Genomic DNA, 23,157 nt, shown 5'->3' with positions numbered 1-23,157 from the left:
AGAAAGAGAAAAACAAATACCGTGTGCTAACACATATATATGGAGTCTAAGAAGAAGAAAAAAAAAGTCATGAAGAACCTAGGGGTAAGACAGGAATAAAGACAAAGACCTACTAGAGCATGGACTTGAGGATATGGGGAGGGGGAAGCATAAGCTGTGACAAAATGAAAGAGTGGCATGGACATATATACACTACCAAACGTAAAACAGATACCTAGTGGGAAGGAGCCGCATAGCACAGGGAGATCAGCTAGGTGGTTTGTGACCACCTAGAGGGGTGGGATAGGGAGGGTGGGAGGGAGGGAGACGCAAGAGGGAAGAGATATGGGAACATATGTATATGTATTACTGATTCACTTTGTTATGAAGCAGAAAATAACACACCATTGTAAAACAATTATACTCCAATAAAGATGTTAAAAAAAATCATGGAAAAAACCCCCAAAGCTTCTAGAGGATGAGTCAAAATAATATTGTTGTCAACATAGGGTAGGCAAAGATTTTTAGAACACAGAAAGCGCTAATTGTGAAAAACAATACAATTTCATCAATATTAAAATGCCTCTGCTTATCAAAAGACAACATTATTCCAAATGAAAAGGCAAACCAGTAATGGAAAAAATCTGCAACACATATTTTGACAAGAGACTTTTGTTAAAAATATATAATACAACTCAAAAGGAAAACTAGTTACTTCTCTCAAATAGACAAAAGAATTTAATAGCCATAAATGAACAACAGGTAGATGAAAAGTGCTCAACATCTTTTATCGTCAAGGAAATGAAGATTAAATCACAATGAGTCTTTAACCTCTTTGGTTAAATTTATTCCTAGGTATAATATTTTATTCTTTTTGATGTGATTTTAGACAGGATTGTTTTCTTGCTTTTTTCTTTCTGACTAGTTAATTGTGTATAGAAAAGGCACAGATTTCTGTATATTAATTTTGTATCCTGCAACTGTACTGAATTCATTTACGTGTTATAATAGTTTTTTAGTGGAGACTTTAGGGTTTTCTACATATAATATCATGTCATCTGCAAATAGTGACAATTTACTCCTTCCTTTGGTAAATCACTGTACACTACCAGTGGGAATGTAAACTGGTGCAGCCACTATGGAAAACAGTATGGAGGTCCCTCAAAACACTAAAAATAGAAGTACCATAGGATCCAGCCATCCCATTCCTGGGCATGTATCCAAAGAAAATGAAAATAATTTAAAAAATTACATGCACCTCAATGTTTACAGCAGCATTATTTACAGTAACCAAGATGTGGAAGCAACGTCAGGGTCCACTGATGGATGAATGGATGAAGAAGATGTGGTATGTGTATGTGTGTGTGTGTGTGTGTGTGTGTGTATATATATATATATATATATATATATATATATACACAATGGAATATTAGTCAGCCATAAAAAATAATGAAATTCTGCCACTTGCAACAATGTGGATGAACCTAGAGAGTATTATGCTAACTGAAGTAAATCAGACAAAGAAAAATTCTGTATGTCACTTATATGTGGAATCTAAAAAGAAACAAACAAGTGTAATAACAAAACAGAAACAGACAGATATAGAGAACAAACTAGTGATTACTAGTGGGGAGAGTGGATGAGGGAAGGGCAAGATAGGGTATGGGATTAAGAGATACAACTACTATGTATAAAATAAATAAGCAACAAGGATATATTATACAACAGGGAAATACAGCCATTATTTTACTTTATTTGATTTATTTCTTAACTATTTTATTTTTTGGCTGTGTCAGGTCTTCGTTGTGGCATGCGGCCTCTTCGTTGCAGCATGAGGGCTCCTCTCTAGTTGCAGCAGGTGGGTTTCTCTCTAGTTGTGGCGTGTGGGTTTTTCTCTGTCTAGTTGTAGTGTGCAGGCTCCAGGGTGCCGGGTTCTGTAGTTTACAGCACGTGGGGTCTCTAGTTGAGGTGCCCGGGCTTAGCTGCCCTGCAGCATGTGGGATCTTAGTTCCCTGACAAGGCATCGAACCCACGTCCCCTGCATTGGAAGGCGGATTCTTTACCACCAGACCACCAGGGAAGTCCCACAGCCATTATTTTATAGTAACTTTAAATGAAGTATAATCCATAAAATATTGATTCACTATGTTATACACCTTACACTAATATAATATTGTAAATCAACTATATACTTCAATAAAAAAATAAAGATACCATCACATATCCATTACAAGGGCTAAAATTTAAAAGACTAACAGTTCTAAATATTGGCAAGGATGTCAATCGACCAAAATTCTCATATATCACTGGGTGGAAGTGTAAAATAGAGCAGCTACTTTGGAAAACACAATGGCCGTTTCTTATAAAGTTAAACATACATTTATCATAAGGTCCAACAATTCCACTCCTATGTATTTATTCAAAAAAATAAAAGCATACGCCCATAATAATGACTTGCACATGAATGTTCATAGTAGCTTAATTCATAATAGCTAAAAACTAGAAACCACCCAAAAGTTTACAACAGGAGGATAAAGTATGTGTATTCACACAATGAACTACTACTCAGCAATGTAAAGTAATGAACTATTAACACATACAAAGACATAAATGAATCTCAAAAACATACTCTGAATTTACATGTGAAAGAGTATGTACTTCAGATTCATTCATATGAAGTCCATAACCAGCAAAACTAATCTGACCATTTCAATGCAATCCCTATTAAAATCTCAGCTGGCCTTTTTTTTTTTTTTTTTTTTTTTTACAAAAAGTTAACAAATTGACCCTAAAATTCATATCAAAATGCAGAAGTCCTAGAATAGTCAAAGCAATCTTGAAAAAGAAGAATGAGGTTGGAAGATACACAATTCCCAATTTCAAAACTTACTGCACAGTAGCTCTTGCGTTACTTGATTACTCCAGTAATCCAGACAGCATTGTACTGGCAGAAGGACAACCATATAGATCAATGGAATAGAACTGAAAGTCCATGCTAATGGGTATAGGGTTTCTTTAGGGGATGACACCTGAAACTAACACAACATGGTAAATCAACTATACTTACTCCAATAAAACTTTTTTAAAAAGTCAGGCAGGGGCTTCCCTGGTGGCGCAGTGCTTGAGAGTCCGCCTGCCGATGCAGGAGACGCGGGTTCGTGCCCCGTTTCGGGAAGATCCCACATGCCGCGGAGCGGCTGGGCCCGTGAGCCATGGCCGCTGAGCCTGCGCGTCCGGAGCCTGTGCTCCGCAAATGGGAGAGGCCACAACAGTGAGAGGCCCGCATAACGCAAGGAAAAAAAAAAAAAAAAAAAGTCAGGCAGGGATGATGTTTGCACAACTCTTTGAATCTACTAAAAACACTGAATTGTCCACTTTAAAAGGGTGAATGATATGGTATGTGAATTATATGTCAATAAAGCTGTTATTAAAAACATCAAAAAGAAAAAAGAACCGAAAGTCCAAATCGAACCTCCACATTCATGTCAAATGATTTTCAACAAGGGTGCAAAACAACTCAATGGGGGAAAGAATAATCTTTTCAACAAATGGTGATATGACAACTGGATAGCCACGTGCAAAAGAATTAAGTTGGACCCCCTTCTCAAACAACACATACCAACAAAAAATACTCAGAATGGATCACAGACCTAAATATAAGAGCTAGAGCTAGCTCTTAGAAGAAAATCTTCATGGCCTTGGGTTAGGCAAAACCTTCTTAGATGCGACACCAAAAGTGACAAAAGAAAGAAACAGAGTTCTTCAAAATCAAAACCTTTGTGTTTTAAAGGGCACTGTCCACGAAGAAAGTGAAAGAACCTAAAAGAATGGGAGAAAGCATTTGCAAACCATGGATCTAATAATGGACTGACAGGTCCACAAGAAGAATTGTACAAGAATTTCACAGCTGCCTTATTTGTAATAGACCAAATTAAAACAATCCATATATCTGTCAAAAGGAAACCGAATAACAAATTGTGATATATTTATACAATGAAACACCATTCGACTATTAAAAAAAAACCCCAGAACACAAGGAAAACCTACTGAAACACACAATACATGAAGAATCTCAAATTATGCTGAAGGAAAGAAGCCAGACACAAAAGAATATATACTGTATGATAGCATATATATAAAATTCAGGAACATGCAACTAATACACGAAATATCTGAGGTGTATCAATGTTTGTTTCTGCAAGTCGGGGTGGGGGATGACTGAGAAGGGTTAAGAAGGAATTTTCTGTGATAATAAAAATATCCTATATTTTCAGTATTCCTATTTGGAGTGTTGGTTTCACAGGGGAATACATCTTTGTAAACTCATCAAATTGGACAATTATGATATGTGTTTCACTGTATGTAAATTTCACTTCAAATTTGTGTGTGTGTGTGTGTGTGTGTGGTACGCGGGCCTCTCACTGTTGTGGCCTCTCCTGTTGTGGAGCACAGGCTCCGGACGTGCAGGCTCAGCAGCCATGGCTCACGGGCCCAGCTGCTCCACGGCATGGGGGATCCTCCCGGACCGGGGCACGACCCCATGTCCCCTGCATCGGCAGGCAGACTCTCAACCACTGCGCCACCAGGGAAGCCCCACTTCAAATTTTTTAAGTACAAGAAGGGGGAGGGCCTTGCTTCATGGTGTCCTACACCTCCCTGTCCCCTTTTCTTTGCTTTTTTTTTTTAATTAAAAAAAATTATTTTATTTTTATTTATTTTGGGGTGCATTGGGTCTTTGTTACTATATGCACGGGTTTTCTCTAGTTGCGGCGAACGGGGGCTACTCTTCATTGCGGTGCACGTGCCTCTCATTGCGGTGGCTTCTCTTGTTGTGGAGCATGGGCTTCAGTAGTTGTGGCACGCGGGCTCTAGAGCGCAGGCTCAGTAGTTGTGGCACACGGGCTTAGCTGCTCTGCAGCATGTGGGATCTTCCAGGACCAGGGCTCGAACCCATGTCCCCTGCATTGGCAGGCGGATTCACTGTGCCACCACGGAAGGCCCCTGTCCCCTTTTCAAACACAAAACACAGAGGCAAAGAAGGCCATTCCAGCCACGTGAAGGACTATGGAACTCTTTGGGCCTAAGTAATTCAGCTGTCTTCTAAAACTCCCACCTTATTTGAAACTGGAAAAAATTCTGAATAGTTCCCAAGTTTCCTGGTAGAATAGTGTCTCTCATCTCTAGTATCTGACTTGCAATAGAAGGAAGGTGTAGATTTTAACCTAAATCTTCTGTGGACTAGACCTGAGGTTAGCAAGAGGTGAACTTGTGATTAAGAATACTCTCTTCAGGAACACTATTTCTACTTGAAAGAATCCTAGGAAAATCTCAGAGGCTCTAGACTGATCCAACTTTTAAAACATAGCTATGTTTTTAGCTACAATTCTGGCAATTCCTGGAATTTTATGTCTTTCTATCATGTCTGTTGCAATAAAAAAAAAAGGGTGCTTAATTCACTATCTCAGTTTATGTAACTTTTGCTCAACAGAAGTAAAGGCTTTTTAGCTATCTATTCTCCATTTTTCCCTTCACAGTTTACGGCCCTGGTGTCATGTGGAGACATGACTTAACTATGCCCTGATCATAAAAAGAACTTATATTTTCTAATAGTTTCCTCTGAGAAATCTAATATTTTCTTCTAATTTCTCCTATCTTCTCTTCTGATGGTATTACAGATTTGATTTATTTTTTATTTTTGTAATTTTTTAACTTTACTGAGGAACAACTGATATCTACTTAAACTGTACAGTGTGATGATTTGATATATATATTTACATTTGATACATTATACAAGATCAAGATAATGAACACATCCGTCTCCTCACATAGTTAACTATTTTTTTTACTGAAGTATAGCTGCTATAGTATAATATAGTACAATATTATATAAGTTACAGGTGTACAATATAGTGACTCACATTGTTAAAGGTTACACCTTATTTGTAGTTATTATAAAATGTTGGCTATATTCCCTGTGTTGTACAACATATCCCTGTAGCTTATTTTATACTTAATAGTTTATATCTCTTACACCCTTACCCCTATATTTATTTTTTAATTTCAAAATTTTCATTTACATTTACTTAATATTGTTAATAATAAAATATTTTTAAACTTCAGAAAATATTTCAGAAATACAAGATGTCACTTAACTTTATCCACATCTTTTAAACATTTTATGATATTTGCTTCATTAAAAAATTAAATGAGTGGATATAATTTAAGAACTTCCCCCTCCGCAGAAGTATTCATTATGCTCAACTCGGTGTGTGCTGTTCCTATACATATTAGATTTCTTCTACTTGTATATCAATAATCAACGCAGTGTTTTTGAGATTTGTCCATGTTGGAACATGCAGATATAGTTCATTTTAATTGCTTCATATTATTTTACCGTTTGAAGAAGTCAGTTGCCTCATCTAATCTCCTCCTGCGGGACTTTGAGACGGTTTTGACTTTTTCATCATCAGAAACAGTGCTAAAGTGCATATCTTTACATGAGTCTCTTTGCATATATGTTAGTTTCTCTAGGTTCAAAGCACTGAAGTAGAATTCCTAGATCGCAGACTGTGTTGCACATTCTTCTTTCTAGGTAACACGAAATGGGCTTCCTAAATGTTTAACATCAGTTATACTACTACCAACTATACAGAAGAGTTCCAGTTTCCACATATGCTTGCCTACGGGCATTTTGAGACTTCTAAAATTGTTTCAAAATAGATAGGCTTGAGATGTTATCCCAGTGATGTTTTCATCTATATTCTGCATTTTTCTGAACAAGAAAAAGTTAAATGTTTATGGTCATGGTACTTTCCTATTGGTTTGCCTTGCAAATCTCTTATACCAGCCAGGAGCTCACTCTTTCACTTTGCTAGTGATCTCTTTTTTCTTTTTTTTTTTTTTTTTTTTTTTTTTTTTTTTTTTTGGAACAAAGGCTTTTATTCCTAATGTACTAAGATTTATCAATCTTTCTCTTTATTCCTTGTACTTTTTATCTTCCTTCCTTTATTTTTTCCCTTTATTTTTTAAAATAAAATCCTCCCCTATTTCAATATTATAAGATTTCCTTATATTTACTTCTAAAAATCTTAAAACGTTGCTTTCAGTTTTTGATTCATTCAAAATTTACTTCTGTGCATTGTATCTGGTAGCAATGAAATTGTGTAATTTACTCTATAAATTGTCACAGTGGCCTTTTTAAATTGTCCATTCTTTCCTCACTGAATTGTAATTCTACTTCCACGATAGATTCCTATTTACACGTGGCCTACTCAAGGCTCTCCATATTGTTCTCCTAGTTTATTTGGATATCTCTGCCCAACACCACACAGATTTAATTGCTTTAGCTTTATGATAAATCTTCATGTGTGATAGGATACAACACCTCCTGTTATCTTTCCTTAAAATCATAACATCTATACTTAACCCTACATTTTTGGGACTTCCCTGGTGACGCAGTGGTTAAGAATCTGCCTGCCATTGCAGGGGACATGGGTTTGAGCCCTGATCTGGGAAGATCCCACATGCCGCGGAGCAACTAAGCCCGTGCGCCACAACTACTGAACCTGCGCTCTAGGGCCCACGAGCCACAACTACTGAGCCTGCGCACCACAACTACTGAAGCCCCTGCGCCTAGAGCCCATGCTCCGCAACAAGAGAAGCCACCGCAATGAGAAGCCCGCGCACCGCAACGAGGAGTAGCCCCCGCTCGCTGCAAGTAGAGAAAGCCCGCGCACAGCAACAAAGACCCAACACAGCCAAAAATAAATAAATTTTAAAAATAAATTTATTAAAACCCCCCTATATTTTAAATATTAATATTAGATTAGCTTTTTGTATTCTGTGAAAACCCCTTGGGGATTCTGATTAGAATTACATGGAATATATAAATCACTTTGGGGTAAGTGGATACCTTTATGGTACTGAGTCTTCCCTTCCAAGAATATATGGCCCATCTCTCCACTAATTTATCTCTCCTCTTTTATACTCTTTAACAATTGCTCCATCAATATCTTACATATTCCTTTTTAGATTTATTCTTAGATGCCTTTAAAAAAAACTGTTTTAGGGCTTCCCTGGTGGCGCAGTGGTTGAGAGTCCACCTGTCGATGCAGGGGACACGGGTTCGTGCCCCGGTCCGGGAAGATCCCACATGCCGCCAAGTGGCTAGGCCTGTGAGCCATGGCCGCTGAGCCTGCGCGTCCAGAGCCTGTGCTCCGCAGCAGGAGAGGCCACAACAGTGAGAGGCCCGCATACCACAAAAAAAAAAAAAAAAGAACTATTTTAAGTACTGTCTTTTAAAATTACCCTAAGAGTTGATGATGGATATGTAGGATTTCTATTAACTTTTGTATATTCATCTTATAACCAGCAATCTTCTAAAAGTTTGTCTAAAGTTTCTATTTAGACGATCATCATTTGCAAATAATACAAACTGCTTTTTTCCCAACCCTTACATCACTTACTTATCCTATGCTAGTTAGGACCGGAAGTATAAAAATAAATAGCAGCAGTGACAGGCAGCATCCTGATCTGGTTATGGATTTTAAAAGGAACGCTTCTACCATTTCACCATTAAGCACAATTTTTACTGAAGATTTTCCATGGACACCTTTTATCAATTTAAGAAAACATCCTTTTGTTCTTGGCTGACTACATTTTCTTTTTAATTATTGTGAATTGGTGTTGAATTTTATCAAACATTTTACTCTGTATCTGTTGAGTTTTTGTTCTGTGTATAACTGCTGTCAATTATTTTAATCGAGTTTCTTTATTTTAAATATTTATTTATTTGGCTGTGCCAGGTCTTAGTTGCAGCACACGGGATCTTCATTGCTGTGTGTGGGATCTTTAGCTGTGGCACATGGGATCTTAGTTGCGGCATGTGACATCTAGTTCCCTGACCAGGGATTGAACCTGGGCCCCCTGCATTGGGAGCATGGAGTCTTAACCACTGGACCACCAGGGAAGCCCCCTCGATTTTCTAATGTCAAGCAATCATTGCATTCCTGGAATAAATCCCACTTTAAATAAGCCTCATAAAAGTGAGTTGGCACCTAGCACCCAGATCTTGGTTTCCGATACCCTTGTCCATTAAATAAAACCAGTGCTCCTTAGAGAAATGGCTGATTCTAAGACTGCAGGAGGGAAATATACAAGATGAGCCTGAAGTATCTTGTAAAACTAGAAAGTAAGAAAGTGCTAAGAAAGAGAAAAGAAAAGAAAGGGGAAAAAAAAGAAAAGAAAAGAAGAGGCAAGGAAAGGAAAGGAAAACAAACAAAAACAAAGATGATAGTGTGTGAGAGGGACAAGACTGCCAACTATAAGGGCTCCTAATGGCCAAAGCTGAACAAACAGAGCAACAAAATTACGTAGTTTATGTTGGTTTATAACCCGAAGTATAAAAGTAAATATCAATGCATTCATAGTAATATAAATGATTGAATAAATAAACAGGAAAGGACAAACAAATCTCCCATGTGGAAGAATTCAAAATAATTTACATAGATACTGCTCGCTCAGGAGGAAGAGCACGACTGCACACTCCTTAAGCGTGGGCCATGCAGAGTGACTTCCTTCCAAAGAGGACGGTATGGAAGGCGGTGGTGGGAGAGACATTTCACAGTGGAAACCTGACAAATACTACCTCAGCCACGTGGTCAATGTTCACCTAAATAATGATGAGTTATAGTGATAATATGCAACCTTGATACGATGTGATAAAAATGGCACTTTAACTTGTGGTCTCCCTCCCCCAAATCTATCCCAGTCTAATCATGAGAAAAACAGCAGACGAATCTCACTGAGACACATGTCCCAAAGTAGCTAACCAGGACTCCTCAAAACTGTCAAGGTCAGCAAAAACAAGGGAAGTCTCAGAACCTGCCACAACCAAGAAGAGCGTAAGGAGACAAGATGAGAAAATGTAATGGTTATCCTGGATAGGATCCTGACACAGAGCAAGGACATGAGGTGAAACGATGGAAATGGGAACAATGAATGGACTTTAATTAATAATAATGTATCGATATTGGTTCCTTAGTTGTGACAAATGCACCATACAACAATAAGACGTTAATAATTGGGAAACTGGGTATGAGGCATACAGGAAATCTCTCTACTGTCTGTGCAATTGTTTGGTAAATGTATAACTTTTCTCAAATGAAAAGTTTAGCTTTTATTTTTTAAACAGTGAGTTGGGGATACTTCTTTCATCTTCTTTCAGCACCAATTTGTATAAAATATTATCTCCTTCACTACAGGTTTGGTTGAACTCCTCTGAAAAATCATCAGAGCCTGGCAGCTTTCCGGGGGAGGAGGGAGTTAAAACACTTTTTATTATGAAACATTTTAAACATTTGTAAAAGTAGAAAAATGCATAATAAACAGTCAACTTCAACAATTATCAAATATAGCCCATTTTGATTCATCTACAGCTCCAGCTATTCGCCGCTTTCAGTATTATTTGAAGTAAACCCAGACATCACGGTACTTCCCTGGCAAATATTTCTCTGCATATCTCTAAACAGTAAGAACTCTTTTGAAACACATGACCATAATATCAAGTTTATATCTATATATTGACAATAATTCTTTATGTCCAATACCCAGTTAGTGGTCATAAGTCTCATTGTCTTATAATTTTTATGCACATGTGGACAAATTAATGTTGCTGAAAACTGCAGGATATTTTCATTTTGTACTTCACTGGTTTCTGTTTTTTATTTCATTATTTCTTTCCTCTTCTCTATGTTTATTATTCTTTATTGCTGCTTGAGTTAAATGACTGATTAATTTAAAATATTTTTTTTCCTATTACATACATTTAAAGGTGCATATCTCACCATAAGTTTTGATTTAATTACACTGCCTAAGTTTGTGTAAAGGGAGTGTTTTCATTTTCATTCAGCTTAAATATTTTTAATTTCTCTTATAATTTATTTGCTTAAAAGTGAATTAAAAAATATATATATATATCAGAATCACTTCGCTGTACACCTAAAACTAACATAATATTGTAAATCAACTGTACTTCAAAAAAATTTTTAAGCGAATAACAAAATATTTTCTTAAAAATTTCAAAGTTATTCTGTTTTGAGGGATTATTATTGATTTCTGGTATTACTGACTGTGAACAGAGATCATGAAAAGTATGACATTGATGTATTTGTGCAATAAGTATTTTATAGTATAAATTTTATGAAAGCAATGACTTCATTTTATTCTCTCTTGGATAAGCTGAACAGAAAAATGAACAAAATAATACGCAGGGCCTATTTCCAAAATTTAGCACATATACAGAAACATGTCCTAAAGTTTGGCATCTACCGTTCTAAACTCTTAGAAAGACATGTCTACTTGGCTTTGTAACTTATGAAGTTGGCTGTTGTGAACAAGAGAAAAACAACCCTGGTTCTATTTCCAGAGATGTATTATGGATATATTTCAGCTAATGATAAACACTGTGAACGGTGTGTTGTCCAAGATGCTTCTCTTCTTTGGATGATACTTTAAACTCAACTGCCATGACCGCTGCTAACATCAATATATTAACACAAGGAGACAAGTCCAAGCTTCCCATGAGATTATAACCAAGTTTTCCCAAAATCGGTTGATTTACATACACTAATAACAAATGATCAGAAAGAGAAATTAAGAAAACAATCCAATTACATCAAAAATAATAAAATACCTAAGAACGAGTTTAACCAAATGTAACTCTAAGACAATGATGACAGAAATTGAAGAAAAAACAAATAAATGGAAAGACATTCTGTGCTCATGGCTTGGAAGAGTTAATATTGTTAAAATATACATACTACCCAAAGCAATCTACACATTCAGTGCAATTTCCATCAAAATCCCAATGGCATTTTTCAGAGAAATAGAACAAGCAATCCTAAAATATGTATGAAACCACAAAAAAATGTGAATAGCCAAAGCAATCTTGAGAAAGAAGAACAAAGCTGGACACATCATGCTTCCTGATTTCAAACCGTACTACAAAACTAAAGTAATCAAAAAAGTATGGTGTTGGCATAAAAACAGACACATAGATCAATGGGACAGAATAGAGAGCTTAGAAATATAGCCACACATATATGGTCACTTAATCTATGACAAAGGAGGCAAGAATATACAATGAGGAAAAAACAGTCTCTTTAATAAATGGTGCTGGGAAAACTGGACAGTCACAAGCAAAAGAATGAAATTGGACCACTATCTCACACTATACACAAAAATTAACTCAAAATGGATTAAAGACTTGAACATAAGACCTGAAACCATAAAACTCACAGAAGAAAACACAGGCAGTAAGCTGCTTGAGATCAATCTTGGTGATGATTTTTTGGATTTGACACCAAAAGCAAAGGCAACAAAAGGAAAAATAAATAAAGGAGACTATATCAAACTAAACAGCTTCTGCACAGCAAAGGAAACCATCAACAAAATTAAAAGGTAACCTACTAAATGGGGGAAAATATTTGCAATCATATATATGTTGAGGAGTTAACATGCAAAATATGTAAAGAACTCATATAAGTCAGCAGCAAAACAAACAATCCAATTCAGAAATAGGCAGAAAATCTGAATACAGGCATAGCTTGTTCTTTTGTGCTTACTTTACTGTGTTTCATATTTGTGTTTTCTACAAATTGAAGGTCTGTGGCAATCCTGTGTTTTCAGATTATGGTTAACATATTTTAGCAGTAATGTATTTTTTAAATTAAGGTATGTATTTTTTTAAATACATAATGCTATTGCACACTTAACAGGCTACAGTGCAGTGTAAACATAACTTTTATGTGCAGTGGGAAACCAAACAATTCATGTGAGTCACTTTATTGTGATATTCGCTTTTTTGCAATGGTCTGGAACCAAACCTACAATATCTCCAAGGGACGTCTGTAGACCTTTTCCCAAAGAAGACATATAGATGGGCAACGGGTACATGAAAAGGCACTTAATATAACTCATCACTCGGTAAATGCAAATCAAAATCACAATATGAGATCATCTCATACCTGTTGGAATGACTATTAACAAAAGGACAAGAAATAAGTGTTGGCTAGGATGTGGAGAAAAGGGAACCCTTGTGTACTATCGATGGGAATGTAAATTGGTAAAGACTCTATGGAAAACGATATGGAGGTTTCTTAAAAAATTAAAAACAGAACTACCATATGATCCAGCAGTTCCACTTCTGGGTATTTATCCAAAGGAAATAAAACCACTATCTTGAAAAGATATATGTACCTCCATGCTTGTTTCCACATTATTTACAATAGGTAAGACATGGAAATAATCTAAGTGTCCATTGATGGATGAATGGATAAAGGAAATCTAGTATACAGTATATACAATGGAATATTATTCAGCCATAAAAAAGAAGGAAATGCTGCCATTTGCAACAATGGATGGACTTTGAGGGCATTATGCTAAGTGAAATAAGTGAGACTGAGAAAGACAAATACCACGTGATCTCACTTAGATTTTTTTTTTTTTTTTTTTAAACGACAAACTCATAGATAGAAAGACAGGCAGGGAGAGGGGAGGGGTGGGCAAAGTGGGTAAAGGGGGTCAAACGGTACAAATTTCCAGTTATAAGTCCTGAGGATGTAATATATTGCATGGTGACTATAGTTAATAATACTGTATTTTATATTTGAAAGTTGCTAAGAGAGTAGTAGATCTTAAAATTTCTCATCACAAGAAAAACAGTTTGTAAGTGTGTGGCGAAGGATATTAGCTAGACCTACTGTGGTGATCATTTCGCAAAATACAGGTAGCCCCCGCTTTTTAAAAGTTTGCTTTGCACGACTTCACTTTTATGAAAGACCTACATTTGTACTTTTTTTCACTAACCAAAAGAAATCCAAAGCATATTTTTACTATTACAAAAAAAGGTAACTGTGTCTCGCTTTACACCACCTCAGCTTACCAAAGGTTTCATAGGAACACTCTCTTTTCAGGTAGCAGGGGAAACCTGTATACATATATTGAACCATTATGTTGCACACCTCAAATTAATATAATGATATATGTCAATTTTATCTCAAAAAAAAAAAAGAAACACAAAAATAGGTTATAGGTTAGTTCACCATGTAATCTTAATCCTCCTTCTTTGACTACTAGCAGCTAGAAAATCAGTTGTATCACCCACTGCGCTGCTGTGAAACAAAACTAAACACCTGTCCCCAAGAAATCTAGCAGTAGGAATTGACATGTTTAGGTACTACAGCTTCAGGCCCCCTTACTTCTGGGTTTCCAAACTCTGAATCTCCCTTCTTGGCTGCCCTCTTGTCTACCGGAAGCCAGACAATACAGCTGTCCACACAGCTGTACAGCAATGCCAAGAGGAAGGGCACACTGGGCAAAATCCTGAAAACTCACCAAGGCAATATCACCTGGGTTGTTTGCAATGTTCCTATTTCTACATGCGCCTCTTAAGAAATTATCTCTTCTTGTTTAAATAACAGTTATTTAACACTGTGACTTTTGCTTTCTACAAATGACTAAGAGGGAAAATAAACTCACATGCTGCACAGGGTAGGGAACAAACAAGTTAAAAATAAGACTAGGACTAAAGCTCTCAAACACTATGCAGATACTTGAAGAAGAGAACCCTGCAGTTAAACAGAGACCCACTAGAAACTGTGGGTCCACAGGCATGAAGTTTCTTTAATGTGTTTTTGTATCAGTGAATCCAGCAAACTCCAGTTATCACCACAGTTGGCTGTTCATACTGTGGTACTGAATGAATAAGATCTGGCGAGAGATTCTGCTGACCTACGTTTGCCCCATCGTCCAGCAAGGAAGTCACAGAGGGTCCAAGGATTCTGATCTCCCTACTTCCTCCAACTCTTCTCTGCTTTTTCTCAAATTCCTGATACAACTGTCAAATATCCTAATCTTTGACAGTTATTCCTTTGATGTTCTTGTGCAAAAAAACAAGAGGATATGGTTTTGAATGTAGCTGATGGTACAGTATGGTAACACCCAGCCAGTGTCTGAATATCCAGATGTAGGAAAAAAGGGAATCCTGCAACAGGTTAAATGGGGATACTACGCTTCCTTAGTGTCTCGAGACGAGTAATCAAAAATGGATATTTTTCTTTTCCCCAAACAGAATGGGATGAAAAGGAACCATACAGTGTTGTTAACTTTGCATAACTAAACCAAACATTTAAAAAATTACGTTTGGTAGAATATTAGTGTTCTTGAGATACGAATAAAAAACAAAGGCAAACTCACAGTGGTAGAAGTGACCTTCTTAAAAAAATTTTAATAAAAATGTAAAAAAAATAAACATATTAAGCCATTTTTCATGTCATTTTGAAATAGTCTCTGAGATACTCCTGTGTCATAAATACATATAAAAATACTTTTTTTAAAATCCAAATACATATTTTTAACTCATGAACCCTGATTGCTATTCAATAAATAAAATTATCTTTTTAAGTTTGGATAAAAAAGAATAATCAGAAAGAGTTCAGCCTATAAAATATTAAATAGACAAATTTCTAGTAATTAAAACAATTTAGGCTATCGTAAGAATAGACTAAATAAGGTTAATAGAGAAGAATAAGCCATCCAGTAATTGAGGCGTATTGATAGGGATTGAATTTGGAAGATGGTAAATGCGAAAGTAAAGGTTAGATACTAGTTAATTTCCCAACACCATTTATTGAACAGTTAATTTGGGCAAACACTCATTTTGATCCCTATCTCACACCAATGTAATTCCACCTAGAATATGCAAAGATTTACATATAGAAAAATAAAAACTGTATGCATTCTAGAAGATACTGGGAATGAATATACTCTTGGGGTAGAAGGGGCCTTTTTTACATATAACAAAGTTTAAGATGACATCAAAGTCTTATGGACAGAAAAGATCTTACAGTAAATTGAGCCAGTGATAGAGAACACAAGCTGAATACAATCTCCCAGAATAAAGAGAAACATGATCTTATAGCAGTTTGTGGAAAATACTGAAAGGTAAGTATGAAAACAATGGCAATAGCTATTTCGTGGAAGAACAAAGAAACAAATAGGAAACGTATAATATACTCAAAGATAGCTTTCCCAAATAAAGACCTGAGTTAACAGAACAAAAGCACAGACGGAATTGTTAAAAACCCATAAAGGAATGTGTCCAAAGTCATATAGCTAACTACTGATGGAGCTGGACTTTGAATCCAGACTTGCCTCATTCCCAAATCCATATTCTTTCTTATTTCCACATGTGTCAATCAGCCAGCAAAAAGAAATCTTTCTACATGTAATGCAGTACCCTGAACTGAATCCTAAATCAGAAAGGGGACATTATTGCAAAAACTGGTGAAATTCCAAAAAAAATCTGGAACTTAGTTAGTACTTATGTGCCAATGTTAATTTCTCAGTTTCTATAATTACACCATAGTTACGTAAGTACTAACACTAGAAAACTGGTTAAAGAGTGTGCAGGTGTGCGACTTCATGGAAGTCTAAAATTGTTCCAAAATGAACAGTGTGTTAAAAAAATAAAAGAAATCTCTCAAAAATGATGCCTTGGGTACTACCTTAAAAAGTTATAAGTAGAAAGATATATTGCATAGTCAAATTTTTAAAAGGCCATGTTTTCCATTAAAGACTTTGATTATAACAGGTTCACTGATGCTTGTTAAAATAATTATCTGCTTCAATTATATAGCATTTTGAAAATACTTACATAACTTTTTCCACACATACCATTTTTCCTTTCATGTGGATAAAACATAGCATACTGTGAATATTATTCTTTAAAAGCATAAGGTGATCTGGTTGCGAAGAACTGCTTTCCATTTTTGCTAAAAACGTGACAAAAGTTCTGAGCTCATAACAGCAAGAATTAAATTTAGAGGCTTAATAGAACTGGCTGATTTTAGGAGCTGTCAGATACTGAAAGAATCAGGCCTTCAGAAATAAATGAATCCTAGGAGCAGAAAAGCTGAAGCATATAATTAAGTTGAAAATTCGGGGTGGGGGATGACTAGGTAAGGAAAGAGGGGAAAAAATACCAAGAAAGAGGGAGAAAAAAGCAAAGTAAAGGACATGAATAAAAATCAGGGCTTAGGTGTCTCTAAAGAATTGAGATGTGATCAATTACGGAATTGGGGGAAACAGTCCTATGAACAGTAGTAAATCAGATGGCATCAGGGCACTCACTAAAAGCCTTCCAGTGGATCCTGTCACTCAGAGTATGAGCCAGAGATCTCTGGGGACCTTGATGACATACTCCTCTGCCCCAGTCACTTCTCTGAGTTATCTTCTACTGTTCAGCCTCTCCCTCATGCCCTCCAGCCATCCTGTTTCTCCATGCTGTTCCTCGGGCAATGCAGGCCTCTGAACTTGCTCACCTCCCCGCCAGGAATGCTAACCCCCGCTGGAACTATCATCATGGTTCATTCCCTCTCTTCCTCAACGTCTCTCTAATACTAACTCTTCAGTGATTTACTACTGAGAACACTCATACTGATCCCTTAGCATCCCACTTTCCCCTACCCTGATCTTACTTTCTCATAGCTGCCTCCACCATCTGACGGTAATTCCATCAAACATCTGTCTCCCTAACGAGCAGAATGTAAGCTCTCAGATGTTTGCCTGTTTTTTCCACTGATGCTTCCCCAATGCCTAGAGTAGTGCTGGGTAGGGTTAGGGTTAGGTGCTCCATAACTTATTTGTTAAATCGGTCAATACACAAATGTGATTTTTTCATTAACATTATTTAAAGATGAGTAACAAAACACTGGTAACTTTTCCAAAGTTGGCTTTTGAGCAGCCAGAGTCACTTTTTGTTTGCCGGTGTTTTGTGGGTATTTTCTACACTGAACAATAACTTCTATAACGTTTTAAAAGGGGGTTTCGTTTTATGAAAAACTCGACAGTTATCTGTCTGAGATGATTTCAACTCAGGCTCATTCAATGTCAGAATCAGAAAGATACATTCTTTAGGGGCCTGTCCTTATGAACTTAAATAACATTTAGTTATTACCAGGAAAATCTTCCCATTATCAAAACTTTACATGAACAAACGCTCATTCGCAGGACTGCGAATCATACAATCCCAACTTCCTCATTTTAAGGATGAAGAAACAGACCTAGAAAAGCTGTCACTTCTCCAACTTCACTTCGAACATAGCCGATGAAGGGTTGAACAGGAGCTAGCTAGCCTGAACAAAGATGGAAACATTACAGAATGGCCTAGCTCAGAAACATTTTGCAATGCAGTAGAAGTCCCTGCATCTGCAGGTGGACTCCCAACCACTGCGCCACCAGGGAAGCCCTGCCTTCCCTCTTGAGAGAAGTTCGAGGCCAGCTTAGTTTACAAATTTCTTAAACTTTTCAGCAGATGAATTGTCAATTAACTCGCACGAAATCAAATGGGAGCAGCTTTCAGGGTCTGAAAATGTGTGGCTTCTCTTTCCAAAAAAGCATTAGCTGAAAAGCTCCATGTGTGCCATTGTTCTGTTATACGTTTGGAAAAAATCTGATGTCATATTTTTTTCTCAGAGATAGCAGCAGCAGTTAACCCACGCAAAGAAAGTCTACAAAATGAAGTTGCTACAGGCCAGAACAACCATACTGATTTTTAGCACAATTCAAAACACAAGGAAACATCAGTTTCCTAAATGGCACACACTGAAATGAACAGGGAGATTACACCACAAAGAGTGGAGAGAAGGAAGACGACAAAAGACAATTACATTAGCAAACAGCTGAGTGTTCTTTTAGGCTGTTTATTTTTCAGGTTCGAAGAACTGAGAGGCTTGAATTAAGTTGCACTGCCCTTATCTGAAAAACCTGAGAGCGCTCCTTTACGGACATTGTGCTCACAGCTGGAAGCCTGGGCATCCAGTAGACCTTCAGGAAATAAAGCTGTACAACCCTTTGAACATTTGAACATCCTCCTTAAAGCTCAAAGAGCTCTTTTTCCCAATTAATATTTCCCGCTCTCTCAGCAAATGGCAGATCTGTTTAAACTGCATTATAAACATATTATTTACCAATACAGCATTCAGTTTGCTACAAGCAAATATTTTCCTTTGAAATCCTTAACGAGACAAAAATGCCTTTCAAGCCAGGGACTTCGGAAGGGAGGTTGGGAATCAGGACAGATCAACTGGGACTTACCATGGCCCCCTCACTTCGTCTTTGGGCAACTTCTCTCTGCAGTCGGGCCACAGCCAACTTCTCCCTGGAGAAGCAAAAGCACATGATTAGTTGACCATCATTCTCAAGGCAGAGGTACACTGGCCTGGCTTCAAAACATTCTTCTGAGGTCTCCAGAGGAACCCCTTCCTTGGTTTAGCTCACTTCCTCCACTAAACTTTCTATAAATATTTAAAGTGATTGGTCATGAGTGCATTGTTTTCACTGTGTGTCATGAAAGAGATCTTTTGCCTTGGATTTTATAATAGCCAAATGTATGCTCAATGCCAACTCAAAGCTTCCCTTTAAGTTCATTAACATATATCATTTGTAAATAAATTTTCCGTGGCTAAAATATTTCAGTTGTTCTTTCTGTATCAATTTTGCTCATAAATATTTTCATTATTCTTATTTATTTTGTTGCCCTGTGCTGATACTGAATTTAATGAAGCAAACAAAATGTAACTCCGTACCATTCTCGAAATAAAAATAGAAAATCCTTTGCAGGCTTGCCACATAACAGGCATGGGGCTGAGCATTTTACCTGATCTCATATGAGCCTGAAAACAGCCCTATAATAGGTTTTATTATCCCCATTTCATAGATGTGGAAACTGAGGCTAAGAGAGGCTAAATAACATAGGGACTGTTCATATTTTCTGTTTCTTCCTGATTCAGTCTTGGAGCCTCCAACTGGTAAGTAGTAATATTACAATCAAACTTTAGGTTTTCCTTAGTTCAAAACCTAAATAGAAATTCTGCATGTCATTTTTCAGGGTCTAAGAAATATGAAAATATGGAATTGAAAGTCAAATTATTTAAGTATTCTTTAGTTCACAACAGGGTTCATTTTGTGTCCTTTATAATCGCAATTCTGATTTCTCTTACAAAAATAATCTAATATTAACCAAAATTTTAAGACTACTTTTGTAAAGTGACAGATATCTTCATTGTGGCCAGCTTTTCAATTATTCTTAAAATAGTTGAGAGACGAAGTAGGGATAAGTGAACTGTTCCAGTAATTCTCAAATCTTAGTTCTGGTAAGAATTTTCTCTGAAATCCTCTACTGCTATCGAGGTGTGAAGCTATTGCATCCCTCAGCCCTCCCTCTACACAGGATTCAGCTACATGCAAACAGAGAGGAAGCAACCTGAATCCCAGAGGAGGGAGAGGATTTCTCCCCTTCTAACTGCTCATGTCTTTGAAATGCCCAAGACTATCAAGAAGGCATGTACTGGGTTGGCCAAAAAGTTCGTTTGGGTTTTTCAGTAAGATGTTACACAAAACCCGAACGAACTTTTTGGCCAACCCAATATTTTAGTTTGGTTAAAGCAGAGTAGCTTTTTAGTAGGAATAGCTCTCTCTCTGAATAAACACCTAAAGACAGACTAGAAGGAGGAAAACTAGAATCAGGAGACTTTTGGGGTATACAAATTTTGGGAGCCTAGAGCAGGACCTGTGCTTATACCCTATGAGAGGGGCAAAAAGGTAAGCAAGAAGAAGCCGGAGAGAGATGGGGTCACGTGCCTCTTTTTGAGGTAAGCAAGGCAGAGAGCCTACACGTGTTCTCTGACCCAAGTCCCGATGAGCAGACGAAAAGACAGAGGGAAGAGAAGAATGCGACACAATTCTGGCTTAATATGAAAATTAAACACATGGTAAATACTCATGAGGACAAAAAAAATAGAGAAGAACACACTTTATATTCTATGACTTATATTCTAAGTCCACTCCGAGGTATAAACTCAACAGAAACTCATATATATGTTCACTAAAAGGCACGTACTAGAATGTTTATAGGAGGACTACTTGTAATAACCTTAAACTGAAAATGCACACACCCATTAACAGTAGAATGGATAAACCTGATACATAGTTATATACTGAAATATTGAAATAAACTAGAGAAGGAATAATCAAGACCTCATCACAACAATACCATTGAGTGAAATAAGCAAATGCAGAAAAGTATATATTTTATGATCTCATTTATGAAAGTTCAAAGACGGCATTAACTCCTACCTAGTTTGATAAGGTGAGAAAAAGAAATTAAAGACACAAAAAACAGGGCTTCCCTGGTGGCGCAGTGGTTGAGAGTCCGCCTGCCGATGCAGGGGAGGCGGGTTCGTGCCCTGGTCTGGGAGGATCCCGCGTGCCGCGGAGCGGCTGAAAAAAAAAAAAAAGACACAAAAAACAAAAAGGAAGAGGTAAAATTGTTTATATTCACAGATGACATAATTTTCTAACCAGAAAACCCTAAGGAATTTACAAAACAACAATACAGCTAATAATTTAGCAAAGTCACAGGATACAAGTCAATATACAAAAATCAATTATGTTTTTATGTATTAGCATCACACAATTGGAAAATTAAGTTTCAAGAATCTGTAATAACATAAAATACTTAGGGAAAAAATATAATAAAAGACTTAAACTGCTACATAGGAACCACAAAACACTGCTTAGAACAATTAAAGGAGATTTTATACATACACATACACACACACACACACACACACACACGCACACACACACCACATTCACGGATTGAAAAGTTTACTATTATTACACTGTCAAAATTTTTACCAAAGTAATCTATAAATTATTTTTCACTGGGATGTATAACTCCATGAAACTAAATAAAGAGAACCCAGAAGCTACTCTGGTACTAAGGATGATAATTAAGTTAATATAACAATACCTGAACTCATTGTTTTCTCTGTATACTGAATACGGAGACATTTAACTTCTAGTCTAAACTCGAATCCACATTGTCTTATATTTTCCTTGACTGTTTATTTAGTATATCTCTTCCTCTAAATAAGCCCATAAGTTCCTCCTTGACCACAAGGGTGGCAGCCAAAATTGCTGACTGATGCATTTTTGCACGTGGTCAGTTGTGGTGTAGTTGGTGTAGTGTGGTGTAGCTGTGGTATAGCACTGTACCAGCTGCTGCCCTGAATGCTGAGATCACATTTAGTCCATCTCTATAACACCTACTAAGGGCCATTTAGTAGAAACAAAATAACTGTGTGCGATTTGCTGAGTGAGGAATCAGACACAGAATCTAATACCAATTTGCCTAGCATGATAGAATTTCTAATAACTACCAATTTGCATTTATGAGTACACAAAACACACACACGCATACACAATGATACCCACAGGGCACCTTCTGGTTCTAGTGGGCCACAAAAGCTTTTTACACACATTTTAAAATTATGATAAGCACAGCTTCCATGGACTACCAGGTAAATATCTGAGTAAGTGTCAACAAAGTAAATTCCTATATAAGAACACTGAATGAGGGGATAATAGTACAGCAGTTCTCATATATTTGGGCCACAGGACCCCTTTGCATTCTGAAAAGTTATTGAGGACCCAAAAGAGCTCGTTTACATGGGTTATAGCTACTGATGTTGACCAAAAGACTTTCTGTTCAAGTAGGTTACGTTCATAGATATTTACCATACATAAATGAAAACAGGTAGTTTTAAAAAGTAGTTACCTATAAATTCATTAAAAATTAATAAACCCATGGTAACATAAGTAAAACATTTTTATGAAAAATATTATATTCCAAAACAAGAATAAATTTCATAAGAAGAGTGACACTGCTTTAAAATTTTGCAAATATATCTTTAACATCTGGCTTAAGAGAAGATAGCTGGATTCTCATATCTGCTTCCGCATTCAACTTGTTGTGAGAGCACGTCATATAGCTTCTAGAAAACTCCACTACACACCCACGAAAGAATGTGAGTAAAAAAAGGCAAATACTAGCTTATGAAAATAGTTTTGACGTTGCGGATCTCTTAAAAGGGTCCTGGAAGCACCCAGCGTCCCAGGCCCACACTTTGAGAACTTCGCCCCGAAGACAGATACAGAACTAGAAACGGAAGAACGTTCTGGAAAATTTCCTGGAATCATCATTTCTGATCGCTGAATCTTCAGAGAAAGATTTAATACATACACCAATAGCCTACTAATTTTTTAGAAGAGCGG

The 23,157-nt window shown here is 36.8% G+C and overlaps 1 protein-coding gene and 1 non-coding gene across 2 annotated transcripts in view; both read right to left on the bottom strand.

Moving 5' to 3' along the window:
• The window catches only part of NCKAP5 (NCK associated protein 5), an 876,414-nt gene that overhangs the window by 510,834 nt on the left and 342,423 nt on the right, over window positions 1–23,157 (bottom strand). The window contains exon 3 of the mRNA XM_007465897.1: window positions 19,135–19,198. Coding sequence (XP_007465959.1) covers window positions 19,135–19,198 — 64 coding nt within the window. The remainder of the gene's footprint in view (window positions 1–19,134; window positions 19,199–23,157) is intronic.
• Window positions 8,875–8,947, bottom strand: TRNAW-CCA (transfer RNA tryptophan (anticodon CCA)). The gene has a single exon. It is a non-coding gene; the product is annotated as a tRNA-Trp (tRNA).

Source organism: Lipotes vexillifer, unplaced genomic scaffold (assembly GCF_000442215.2).
Source record: "Lipotes vexillifer unplaced genomic scaffold, Lipotes_vexillifer_v1.1 scaffold535, whole genome shotgun sequence".
Lineage (NCBI taxonomy): Eukaryota > Metazoa > Chordata > Mammalia > Artiodactyla > Lipotidae > Lipotes > Lipotes vexillifer.
Note: the sequence above shows the minus strand (reverse complement) of the source record. Positions and strands in the feature narration are given on the sequence as shown.